The sequence below is a fragment of the Uloborus diversus genome, chromosome 2, assembly GCF_026930045.1.
Source record: "Uloborus diversus isolate 005 chromosome 2, Udiv.v.3.1, whole genome shotgun sequence".
NCBI classification, from domain to species: Eukaryota; Metazoa; Arthropoda; class Arachnida; order Araneae; family Uloboridae; genus Uloborus; species Uloborus diversus.
In genome coordinates, this window is record NC_072732.1 from 214,933,859 (window position 1) to 214,946,311 (window position 12,453).

At 34.5% G+C, this 12,453-nt stretch overlaps 1 protein-coding gene across 1 annotated transcript in view; it reads left to right on the forward strand.

Moving 5' to 3' along the window:
• Positions 1 to 12,453, forward strand: part of LOC129217674 (aldehyde dehydrogenase, dimeric NADP-preferring-like) — a 65,855-nt gene that overhangs the window by 14,234 nt on the left and 39,168 nt on the right. The window contains exon 3 of the mRNA XM_054852004.1: positions 9,052 to 9,195. Coding sequence (XP_054707979.1) covers positions 9,052 to 9,195 — 144 coding nt within the window. The remainder of the gene's footprint in view (positions 1 to 9,051; positions 9,196 to 12,453) is intronic.

The following is a 12,453-nucleotide window of genomic DNA, read 5'->3' on the forward strand; positions in this document are numbered from 1 at the left end:
ACCTAAATTGTGCTTTTATCGTCTATTAAATTAAACTTTTTATCATCTCTTATCATTGAATATTTGCAAGAAAATTGGGAAATTAAATTGCACGAGTTTTTAACAAAATGACTCTACTAATCAAGCCATTGAAGAAATATATTTCACATCAATTGATTCTCTTTCAAACGAAAGTCAGGGTGGTCAGATATTTAGAAGAACACATTTTCCTCTTAAATATTTTTAACCATTATGCCGTAAGGCAGGTTCAAGGATTGAGGAAGCTGCTGAAAGGGAAAATGCTGACATTTAGAACTGTCATGTAAAGTCTTATGATAATGCTTCTTGAATGAATGGAAGATATAAAGGATTTCGAGCCTAGATACTGGCAGAAAAAAATTGATTAGTTCATTAGGGTCAGTTCGGGAGAGATTTTTTTTTCTTTGTGATAAAGTATAAAACTTTTGATATCGAGGATTTCACCCAAATTTTGAAACGTTGTTTTTTCTTTCTTTATTTTTTTAAAAACATTTTTCTTTTTTTAAATCGAGTTTCTGTGCTCTATGGCTGATTACTCGTTTTAAAAGTTATAATTATGCAAAATTGCATTCTGTCTTTTCAGATTTTTATTCATACTAAATATTCCACGAATAGAACTAAGAAATCGTAAAAATATCCCACGAAAAGAACTACTAAGTAGTAATACCATTTCAAAGGTTCTATAATACATGAAGTAAACAATAGAAAAAAATGTGCAACACGAAATATGTGCAATTGCATCTTTACTAATAATAAAGCTGAAAGTCTCCGTCTGGATCTCTCTCTGTCAGGATCTCTGTGACGCGCGTAACGCGTTAGACCGTTCAGCGGATTTTCATTAAATTCGGCACAAAATTAGTTTGTAGCTTGGGGGCGTGCACCTCGAAGCGATGTTTCGAAAATTCGATTTTATTCTTTTTCTATTCCAATTTTAAGAACATTTATTTTCCCGAGCAACATTATCATAAGATGGACGAGTAAATGACCAAGTTATCATAAAGTGGAACCGTAACATGGGCAAGCCAATTGGCGAGAAATTCATCATACATTATTTGTAAATATGCGGGCGAACCAAAAGAGTTTTTAATTTTCTACTGCGGGCAAAGTCGTGCGGGTGCCACTAGTTATTAGATAAAATATTCCGTAAAAAAATTGCAATATTAAGGGGGAAAAAAAGGAAAAAGCTATTTATTTCTAAGCAGACAAAATGAAAAGGAAAAACATTCTAAATGAATTTATTTAAAATACCGTTGGAGAAACTCTAAAGTTCGATATAATTTTTAAAATAATCATTCATACTTACCGTTTCTAGGCCTTAAAAGTTAAATAATATTCCCAAAATGAACATAGATAATTATAAGTACATCCAATGGGAGAGAATTTGCTCCCCAAAAAAGGGAAGAAAAAACAAGCACTTTTTTTTCCAAGAAGAGAAACGAGTTTTTTGTTCCTCCCCCCCCCCCCCCCCCCTCAAATTTTGCCTTTATAAATTTCTTCACGTAACGGCAATGTATCATGTAATTCGCTGTTTACCAATCGCAAATGAATGAAAGGAGCTAATGGTAAAGTGAAATCAAAGAGAAATCTTGATTTCTTAAAAAATTCCTTTTTGAATAGTATTCACACTAGAGATACATGAAATGTGTACTTGTAGGAGAAACAGGGTCGTGACAGAAATTTTGGCGCCCGTCACAAATGACTTTTACGGACCCTCTCTATATTGTTTACCCCTTAGCGCCTACTAATATTTCACCCTTCATTTAAAAAAATCTTGGGCCCCCTTCAGGCCCGACCCAACAAGCGTCCCTTCTCCCCCCCCCCCCGTGCACGCCCCTGAGGAGAAACTACGGAGGTTTGATAATAGTGGAGGTTTGCTTACCCTAAGTTTTAAGTATTTGATATTTAACTGACGAGCATTAGGTGACAGCATAATATCAAGTAGAATCAAAAGTTATTACTATTTTTTTTTAGCCGTTTTCACTGTTTTTTTTTTTTTTACTCTTAGTTTGCCATTAGTCACATGTTGAAAGACACTGTCTGCTCTTTACGTGCAATCTAAGTCACATGAAATAATGTAGTTAATTTCAAACACTTCCTATTTATGTGTTACTCTGGTCAAGTTAAACACTTGAAAAGAAATTTGAAGAAATTTGAACTTAAAAGAAATTTGATTTTCTTTTGTTTGCAAACTTTTTAGGATATTCAACCCGTCGTTTAAGTTCCTTAATCTTAGCTATAGTTGGGCAAACCTATCCTAGCAGCTTTGTGAAGGCTACGAAAATCCTTATCACATCGTTATGACGCTGCGAGGTTAGGTTTTCCTCAGTTATACTCTTTTTTTTAGCGTACTTTCCCAGTAAAAGTCAGAGAAAGAAGAAAAAAAGCATGAAAGAAGGCTTAATGCATCTTAAAAATATCCCGAAAAACAAAAAAAAAAAGTCAAAAATAAATAAAATAGTTAGATAAATATTGAAAAATTAAAAATTGGAAAGTAGGGTATTGAGATGGGGAAAAATGTCTGTCGGTCTGTCTGTCTGACCCCCCCCCCCCCCTAATAACTTTTGAATGAATAGTCCGATTCGAACAAACCTTTTTTTGTTCGAAAGATCTCGGCGAGTACACCCCCCTCTTCCTCCCCCCACTTTTTGATTTGAACTATTTTTTGTTCAATTTTGAACAGTTCAAAAAAAACTTAACATTAGCGCCTACGTGGAAATTCAAGGCAATTCCGAACTGTGAGGTGAATTTGCTTCACACAAACTTTGTAGGAAAAAACTTTTGATGAAAAACTTGTATATAAAATATCTTTTTGATTTGAACAATTTTCCGTTCTATTTTGAACAGTTCAAATCCCTTAACATTAGCGCCTACGGGGAAACTGAAAGTCAATGTAGATTCCGTAGTTGAAGGCGGATTTACTTCAAACAAATTTTGTTGGCAACAGCTCTTGACGCCTAACTCTAGACTCCGGCTCCGAGAATTTAGGGGCACCTGACTCCGACTCGACTCCTGTGCCCGATAATTAATCGGACTCCCACTCCCCGACTTCGATACTGACTACGTAGCTTTGGCAAAAATTTATACACGGAGGACAGATGACTGACTGATTTTTGGATATTTGACTCAGACTCCTTTATCCCAAAATGAGATTGACTCCGACTCCGCAGCTACGGTTTAAACGGTGAAATACATATTGTTGATATGACTTGTTTTTATTTTGACGCTAAAGTTTTACTTTAGGCATTCAGTTTTCGGCGAATAAACTCGAAGTCATTCATGTTTCTACATAAAGATATACGCAGACGATTTTTTTTTTTTTTTTTTTGACAATGAAAATTATTTCTTTAAGTTGTCATTTTATTGTTTTTATTTATTTTGGTAATTGCATTAATTCATTAAAAAATTATTTTTGGCAACAGGGGAAAAAGAAACGACTTTTTCTATATGATGTATTTATTTTAATAAGCTTATTAATTTTAATTATTATTTTTTCGTTTTGAAAGCTGTTAAAGATTTTTTTTAATGGAAAAAAGTGTATTAGCTGTTTTGTTTAAAAGGTGCTGCTTTTTTTTTAAAAGATGAGTGAGGAATATTTTATTCCTAGAAATAAGCTTAAAATATTTAAAAAATATATTTGAAACAATTTGCAAATTTTAGCTATTTTTGAGAATATTGATAAGGTACTAAAAAGTAGTATGGGTATATGGGAAAGTAGGCTCGTTTAGTTCTAGACAGAACTTCTTGTATTGTAAATGTATTTTATTGTAAATAGAAAACCTTTTATTTTTTAGTATAAAATCAATAAAATAAGTTCATAGAAAAGCAAAGGTGGCGTAGTAGAAAACGTACCAAATCAAGGATTTTGACAGTTTTTATTATTAAAGCTATAGTTGAAAAGATGCACACTATGGAACAGATAGAGAAAAATTCCCAAAATATTAAGAAAATATTGTGATAATTAGATTTGTCTTCAATTTATCAATCTGAACCAAAAAAAAAAAAAAAATTACTTTTCAAAGACGATTATTTTAAACAATTCCAAACAATTAATGTAATTTTAAAGTTGGAGATTTTTAAGTAACATTTTCAATCAAATCAAGTTTTTTACATTGGTTGCTCAATAAAAGTAAGTGTCTGTACATGAATTTTCTTTATACTTTCCTAGAATATTTGATGCATGTAGCTTCAGTTTTATTTATCTTGAAAAAGCTGTTGCAACCGTGTCCAAAAGTGATGCCATTAAGCTCCCTCATTCAATCATCAGTGGAGACACAGAAAGAGTTACTATGCAAATGAAATTTGACTGTGACACTTTTAATAATCATAATATATATTAATTCAAAATAAATCTTTTTTCAAATGTATGGTATTTCTTGAGATATAACTTTTGTCTGTACCTTGTAATAGGATGTCATTAGACATGCAATTATTTCACCATACATTTTCTAGCTTTTAATCTCTGTGGGCCAAATCTCATTTTTGATAGGTCAGTAGAGAGGTTTGACCCAGTTAGAACTCTCTTGAAAAATCACTAATAAAAAGTTTTGATAGATAATTTAAATGAAAAATAATAATGCAAAAAGGTGTCAGACTTTACAGGCCAGCCACAATAATGACAACTGGATTTTTCTTTTCTTTTTACTGCCAGAAAAAAAAATGAAAAATATTTTTTGCAAAAAAACAGGTCTACCCTCTCTAGTTTCAACTACATTTTTCAGTAACATTGAACTCTATCAAATAGTTTAAGAACGTTTTTGATAAAGCGCCATCTTCATATTATGATGAGCATCAAATTTAAAATTTCAAATATATCCAGCAATGTTCTTCCCAGATTTATAGCCATCACCAAAATTGAGTCTTGTACTACAATCTTCGTGTTATTTTGTTTATCCGTTGTTTTACATTTGAATGGAGATGGATCCATAACACGTCGCGGTTTCTTTTTTTTTTCTTCACAAAATTATGAACCAGCGTTCATCGGAGAAATGCTGCACATTTTGTTATCCAATTAATAGTTGCATATTTAAAGATTTTTTAACCCAAACAGTATTAACATTGGCAAATATCTGAAAATTCGCAATGAGGAAGTAATTTCTTACTTCTTTGCCCTTTCTGCTTCCCCTTTTTAACTGAAACTTTCCCTCCTTTCTCTTCTCCAGACATAACGCTTTCTGAATTCCCAATAACCTCTCTCTCGCGTACGTTTTTCTCTTCTTCAACACCCACGCTTTCGTTTCCCGCCTCAGGGTCAGCAAAGAGAAAGTGACCACAGAGGCTGAATCGAACGCCACTTTTCGTATGAACTATTTTCATGTCTTCGTGTTATGAATGACGCGTTAACTACTGCCCCCGTTTAAAGTTTCCAGAACAGACTGTGCCTCTTAATATTCCTTGTTACCGGTTTAATTGTGTGGATATCACTGGCCTCTTTTTCTGAGCTAACTGTCTCATACCAGAGATCAACAGCTTCAGGATGAATTGAATCTTTTCACGTGTATTGGCACATGCTTTAAATCCAGTCGAAGCGTGTATCGCGAGGAAAAAATCTTCTGCATGTTTAGAAAAAGGTCGTTGGCATTTGTGGGTAATGATTTCAAAAGAAAGAGTGAAAAACAAAAAGAGTAATTGCTAAATTTGTGTTAATTTGTCCATTCAGTCATTGGTTGTGAATTATTCAACTGCCTGCTGGCTTTGAAGAGAGGTTTTTCCAATTATTAAAACGCTTTCTAAAAACACTTGCATTCCTCAGAAAAAATATTTGAATACTAATCATTAACAGTTTTGATTTCATATGAGATCCCAATAAATTCCTACTATTAAAACCTGTGCGTGTCTGTCTGTGTGTGTGTCTGTTAGTGTCTGTAACCCTATCTCGTCCGGACTGTCAATGTCTAACAGGTCATAACTGGATACAGAACATCCGGGGAAAGCCATTCTGTCCTGTCTCACTCCTTAAACCTTTAGGGGCCAACCTTAAGAGGCCAGACATCCAGTTCTGAGTATATGCAGAGGACATTCTCACTTCTGGATGTTTTGAACACATCCAAGGTAAAGCATTAAAATAATCAATTGCTCCCCTTCCTTAGTAGTATAACAATTGTTGAACTTCCTCATTCTTGAACGTTTTTGCTAAGCTCTCAAGGCGACGGAACATTTTTGACCCTGCTCACAAAAGTTGCATCCATCTTTGACAGTGATGGCGACATTATCATGTGTGATACCCGGGGCGGACATTGATGGAACGGTTTAAAAAAAATCTTGTGAACGTGAAGTATGGATTTTGATGCAACATATTCGAATAAACATTAAAAGAAATGTATTAATCCGGAATAATGCTATAAAAATGAATAAATAAATATATAAAAGAAAAAAGTTACACGTATGTGAGCGTGTAACGATGACGCAACTTTTGAAGAACGCGTGTAAGAAAAAAAAAAAAAAAGCATGTAATCCGGACTAATGACCGGATTACATTCATTGGCATTTTTTGCAAATTCTCAGCAATTGTTGCCCAACATCTAGGGGTGAGGCATATTTTCGCTATCTCATATAATTAAAAACAGAGCGTATGTATCTATATGTCCAAGTTTCTCCTCCTGAACGACAGTGAACTGACCCTCGAATCAGGTATCGATGGATTCGTAATTTTTCCGTCTTTATGTTTGGCCATTTAACATAATCCTCGGATAATAATTAGCGGAGATATCAATTGAAAACTATTAATTATGACACTTAGATTTTGACATAAAATCCCTATTTTTCGAAGACTTTCCTCCATTCAAATAATTATTCATTGCTTCATCTCAACTTTCCGCAACAATGCTTTTTTTTAATTTACAGCGTGAAGAAAATCATTAAATAAAAGTTCTGTTGCCATTTTTTTCTCGAATATGAATAAATAAAATTTTTGTTTTTGTTTTGAGGACTTTTCCTGCAATCGGGTGATTTAAAATGTTTCCTTTTTGGATATTTTTCAGCAATCTGCCGCAAAATTTTACTGATTTTGTTTTTTTCGTTCAAGCTTGATTGTTGAACACGTATCACTTGACGTAACTTTTATTTTCGAGACAGACCGTACAAAGTCAGGCGACGCAGCTAGTAATTATAATATTTTTCGCTGAGATCGACGGAGATGCCAATCTTGAATGATATTTGTTGCATTTTACGGTCATTAAAGGTATCGTGAATGACATCGAGAGTGAAGAGGCTATGGCAGTTTGTCAGCTCAAGGAAGCATTTAACGATTCTATCGTGAAAAAAACACATAGCTGTGACTTGCACTTATTTTTCCTGCATGCCTGCAGGTATTAAAGAGCTTGCAGCTCGTGTGTGTCGCTAAGAGTTAAAAATAGTTTTGTGTTTACCATTATTTTTATCTTCTCTTGTATTTTATGCTGTGTGATTTAAGACTTGCACACATTTTGCCACACTTGATCAAAAATGTCAATCCTTTTGCCTCCGAGTCGATTCAAGCTATCACTCGTTGTTGTTGTTGTGTGGTAGCCAGGCTGGGAATTTGGGAGATGCACGGTTTCAGTTTTCCAACTGCACCATAATTTGGTGTGAAGTCCGACTTCCACAGAATACACTTGCCGTAAGGACCCGTTTATAGAGGAGGCAAACATTCACACAGAGAAAGGATAGGGACGAGAGAGAAAGTATTTTCCGTTTTTCACAAGAAGGCACTCGATTCCTCCCTCGTCACGTGGTATCCGATGATTCTATTTCGCTGTTTTCGGCAGAAGGTATATTAGGATTATGGCAGTTTTTAAAATGTAAGAATAACTAAAATGACAAATGACAAGTGAAGCAAGTGATGTAAAGGACACAGACTTTTTTGCACATTAAAATACACGCCCAAGTTAAGGTTGTCTGGTTGTCTTCTTTAAAAGCGCGTGGGTTGCGTACCGATGACCCCCGCGTAAAATGGAACTCTGCGTTCGAGGGGGTGTGGCGAAGTTCCTTCTCCTGAAAAACGGACAATACATCCATGCTCGAGCCGGGATTCGAATCCAGAACCTCCCCATCCGCAGTCAGTCTCCTCTGACCACTAGACAAGGTAGGAAGACTACCACTCGTAAAATTTATCATTAGTTTTCACCAGAAGTTTATCTTAAGTTTATGAAGAATTTAGACTGTATAATAGGCCTACCAAGTTACTAATGGCTGGCGATTGTGTAATGTATTTTATGTGGCGTGGGGGCGATAATTGTTTTTTTTTTTTTTTTTTCGACATGATTAGCTCAGCTCCCTGCATTTTGTTTTAATTTGAATTTACAGAAGCACGTGTGCAAAACATGGTTCAAATGGCTGCATTTTTATTCTCACAAAAGACGAATAAACATAAGTTTTGTGAAAAATGCATGTTTTCTCTGAAAACATTTCATCTCGTAAGTTATCCAGAGTAACAAGCAGAAGTCATGTATTTGAGAACTCTAAATGTAGCAGATACCCTGAACATTAACGTAAACATTTCTTGAGCGTTGAAATACCATAAGAATACTGAATACTCTCTCCGAATTTGTTCTGCTTCGTGTATTTTATTCTGCACTAGTGGATACCCGCACGACTTTGCCCGCAGTAGAAAATTAAAAGGTCATTTGATTAGCCTGTATATTTACAAATAGTGGATGACGAATTTCTCGCCAATTTGCTATGACTATTTTCTCGCCCATATTACAGTTCCACGTTATGAAAATTTGGTAATTTACTCGTCCACGGAATGATAATTTGCTCGGTAAAATGTTCTTAAAATTCGAATATAAAAAGAACAAAATCTAATTTTCAAAAAATCTCTTTGAGGTGCACACTCTCATGTTACAAACTAATTTTGTATGAACGGTCGATTTTCATGAAATAGCTGTGTGCGTTTTCATGAAATCTTTTCATTAATCGCTTTGCGCGTCACAGACATCCAGACAGACAGACTTTGAGCTTTATTATTAGTAAGGATTTTCCTTGTATTGCTGCTGCTGTCCATCAAAACGGTGCTTTCACTAACGTATACCATTTATTTATTTTTAATGTATTCAGGTGGTAAACACAGCTAGGAAAGCTTTCAACCGAGAAGTCACCAAGCCCCTGGATTTTCGAGTAAAGCAACTGAAAGCCTTTCATCAGCTGTTGGAAGAAAATGGCAGTGAATTAGTGTCCGCGCTGCAAAAAGATTTGAAAAAGGTAAAAACCATGAAGCTTTTTTTTTTTTAAATCTCTTTTACTGCTGGTTTTATTTTGCGCTGTTTAGTTCTAGTGCTGTATACTTACGACTGTCGTTTTGTGTTTATTTATGTATCCTCATGAACTCAAGATTGTTTGTAGCTTTTTGACCCAGAAATAACAGAAGTTTCGTGCGACAATTAAGATTTGCATTTAAAAAAGAAAGAAACCTAAAATGTAACTTAAAAAATTCAAGAACCTAAAACTCAAGAAGCTACCCAGAGAAGCTAATCAAATAATTCAATTATTATTAAGCAAATTTTCTTTGATTTAATTGTAATCTGAATGTTGTTCCATTCCTCTATGTTTGTTTTTTGCTCTTTTTTTTTTAAATAAATGGTCTATGTTTTAGGGTAAGTTCCTTGAATGATTTAAACCCAATTTAATATTTAGCACTGGAGAAAAGAGGAGGAATAATTATTCTATAGTAATGGGGGTTCAAAATTAGTTACACCTCTTCACTAAAAATGGGAATTGCAGGTTTCCTATTTGTATTCTAATGCTGAATAACTATTCGGTTTTGCGTGGATTTTTATGGTTTTTCACTATGACTGATGTACAACTGCAAACTGCTGCTCTATTTCAATAAATAGTTAATTTGCAATGAATAAAAGTAAGTTTCCCTTTAAAATAAAAAATAATAATAAAAAAAAAGAATGAAAAGCCCAGAAAAGGAAACATTGTTGTTGAAAAACGTATCAACTCAGATAAGTATAGAAATCTCCTGATTAGGATGAGAAAACCCAGACTGGGAGCACTGAAATACGCGAGGACAAATTAAGTTTCCTTAAACATTGCGTGATTTTAGCAAAGAGCATGCGACATCGTATTTACATCGTAACGATTTCTTCACGAAAATCAAACATGATAACGCCATGAAAGATCATATTAAACAAACAGATAAAATGTTTCAGATTAAAAAAAAGAGTAAACTTTAAATATAGAAGCAGATTCGACTTCTTTGATAAAATCTGATTTATGTTATTTATATTTTTGTTTAGTATTTTCCGTTTATGGTTCCATGTCGACACACAAATGTATTTCCTTGCGTACAACTTGTTTTTCAAATTGTAAGCGATTGAGAGAATCAAGTAGCCATCCGAGTGGGCACTAACTCCACCTATTTAGACGATACAGTACTGTTTAAGCTTTTGGGAGGTACAAAAGAATTGAATTCAGTGTTATATCTTCTGCCCAAATTTTGAAGCAATTAAAATGCTTTTATTTGTATCGATTAATTGAAACATAATTTCAAAAAAAAAGTTACCAACATTCACATTTCACCGTAAGTAGTGTATCTGTGAAATACTTTTGACCCTTCACGTTGTACACAGACCGCTCCTGCCGGAAGCTTAAATGTTCCCTTTCTCTCTACCAATCTTGAATATTGAAATTTCATTTTTGATTTTCAGTTGACTCCATTAGCAGAAATTAAGCAATAACGCAAACCATGGCCCCGCTTAAGCAGAAATTTAGTGGGACCTTGCGCAAAAATATATTATTTTAAATTGTTTTTGTGAAATAGTAGATATCTGGTTCTCCTGTTACAAAAATGATTCGAATAGTAGCATAGAACTCTGTATTGGAGGAATGTGGTGAGCTGTGAACAAGAGCGAAACGGCTAATCCTGCTGTTGGGTTTTTAGACGGTGATTATTAAAATATGAGAGCGTAAATTGAGGGGTGGGGGGGAGCACCAGAAATGTAATTATTTCCCCACGTTGACGACGGTATAGGGCAGTTATCGAATAGAGACAACATTAGGATGTTTCTCAATCACCAACATGGAATGGGCATTTGTTTGACTTTCGTAAGTCTACCGCAATGCCAACATTTGATGTAGATAGAATGCTATTTATCACTTTCTTGGTGCGAAATGTTTGTATATAGCACGAATTGACTTAATTAATCCAATAATAACCATTGCTCCAAAAGAAAGTGAAGATTTGTTATACCTGACAGTGGATAACAGACTAATAATAAGAGTAGACCGAGCTTTCCCAGACTTGCTGATGAAAAAATTGGTTCATGGATACATCATGTGACTGGTGGGAGGCTTGGCGAAAACTTTGGCTGCATGGTTGCTAGATGGCAACATTATCTATAGTTTGGCATTCGACATGTATTTTAAGACGTAATGTGTTTTCATTGTAATTTTTTTTTCAGGTGCAGAGATTGAACTGTTTTTTCTTTTAGTTATGCATTATTTTGACATTAATAATTAGTTTTTGATCACAGTTTTCAGTAACTTTTATTTCATTTGGAACTGCTACATCAGCGTTGGCGTGAACGTAATGGTGTAAACGTTTTGCGTTAACGCAAAAATGTACTAATCGGTATCTTAAATTGAAATTGTAGGTACAAATCTTAACGTTTGTCGATTCTTTTTTGGCGCTTGCATCTTTAATTGCTTAGAGAGTTATTGCAATTGACTATATAAAATGCACAGTACTATCTAAACGAAAAACTCACTATATTAACAAAATTTTTACAAAATAGAATAACAAATTTACAAATTGGACTCCATAAAAGATCATTCGTCTGTGTTCCATCAATTCTATTTATTTTATTTCTCGTGGGCGTTGATCGTCTGCTACGATCAACGCCCGCTGTTGCTAGAATATCCACCAGTCACATGGTTTGGTTTATGAGCAGCAAAAGGGTTGCCATGGCTCGGTCTATTCTTATTATTAGTCTATGGTGGATAAAATATTAGATTGCGGAGCTACTAGTTCATTCGATTATATCCTCTCATCAGGAATACTTCCTTTGGGAGGTCGATGCGATCAGTTTGAAAACATTCCAAATGGAGAATAGAATAGGATCTGCCATTTTGACTTTTCTCTTCTTGTCTTCATATCTTTCATGCTTAATTATTCGAACATAATTTACAGTTGGAACTTTAACGTTTCATCCTAAATTATTGCGAGGTCCACTATTTTAATTAGGTTTTTTGGTTTATGATTTTTACGCCTTTACGATTTTTTAAATCAGCCGGTTTAGTAATAGTATTTTTAACCGGGATCCATTTTTTTTTAAAGTGATAACTTCTTATGGGAGGGTAAACCGATTTGTGACATAACGCGCGTAACGGCGCAACTCTCGTTTGGCATTCCTTTCGCTCGCTCATACGACAGAAACGCGCACTGTCGGGGAAATTTTGTTTCTTTACTCTTAGGGTCAGCTTTAAGCGTTAAGTGATAGTAGAAAAAGTAATGAA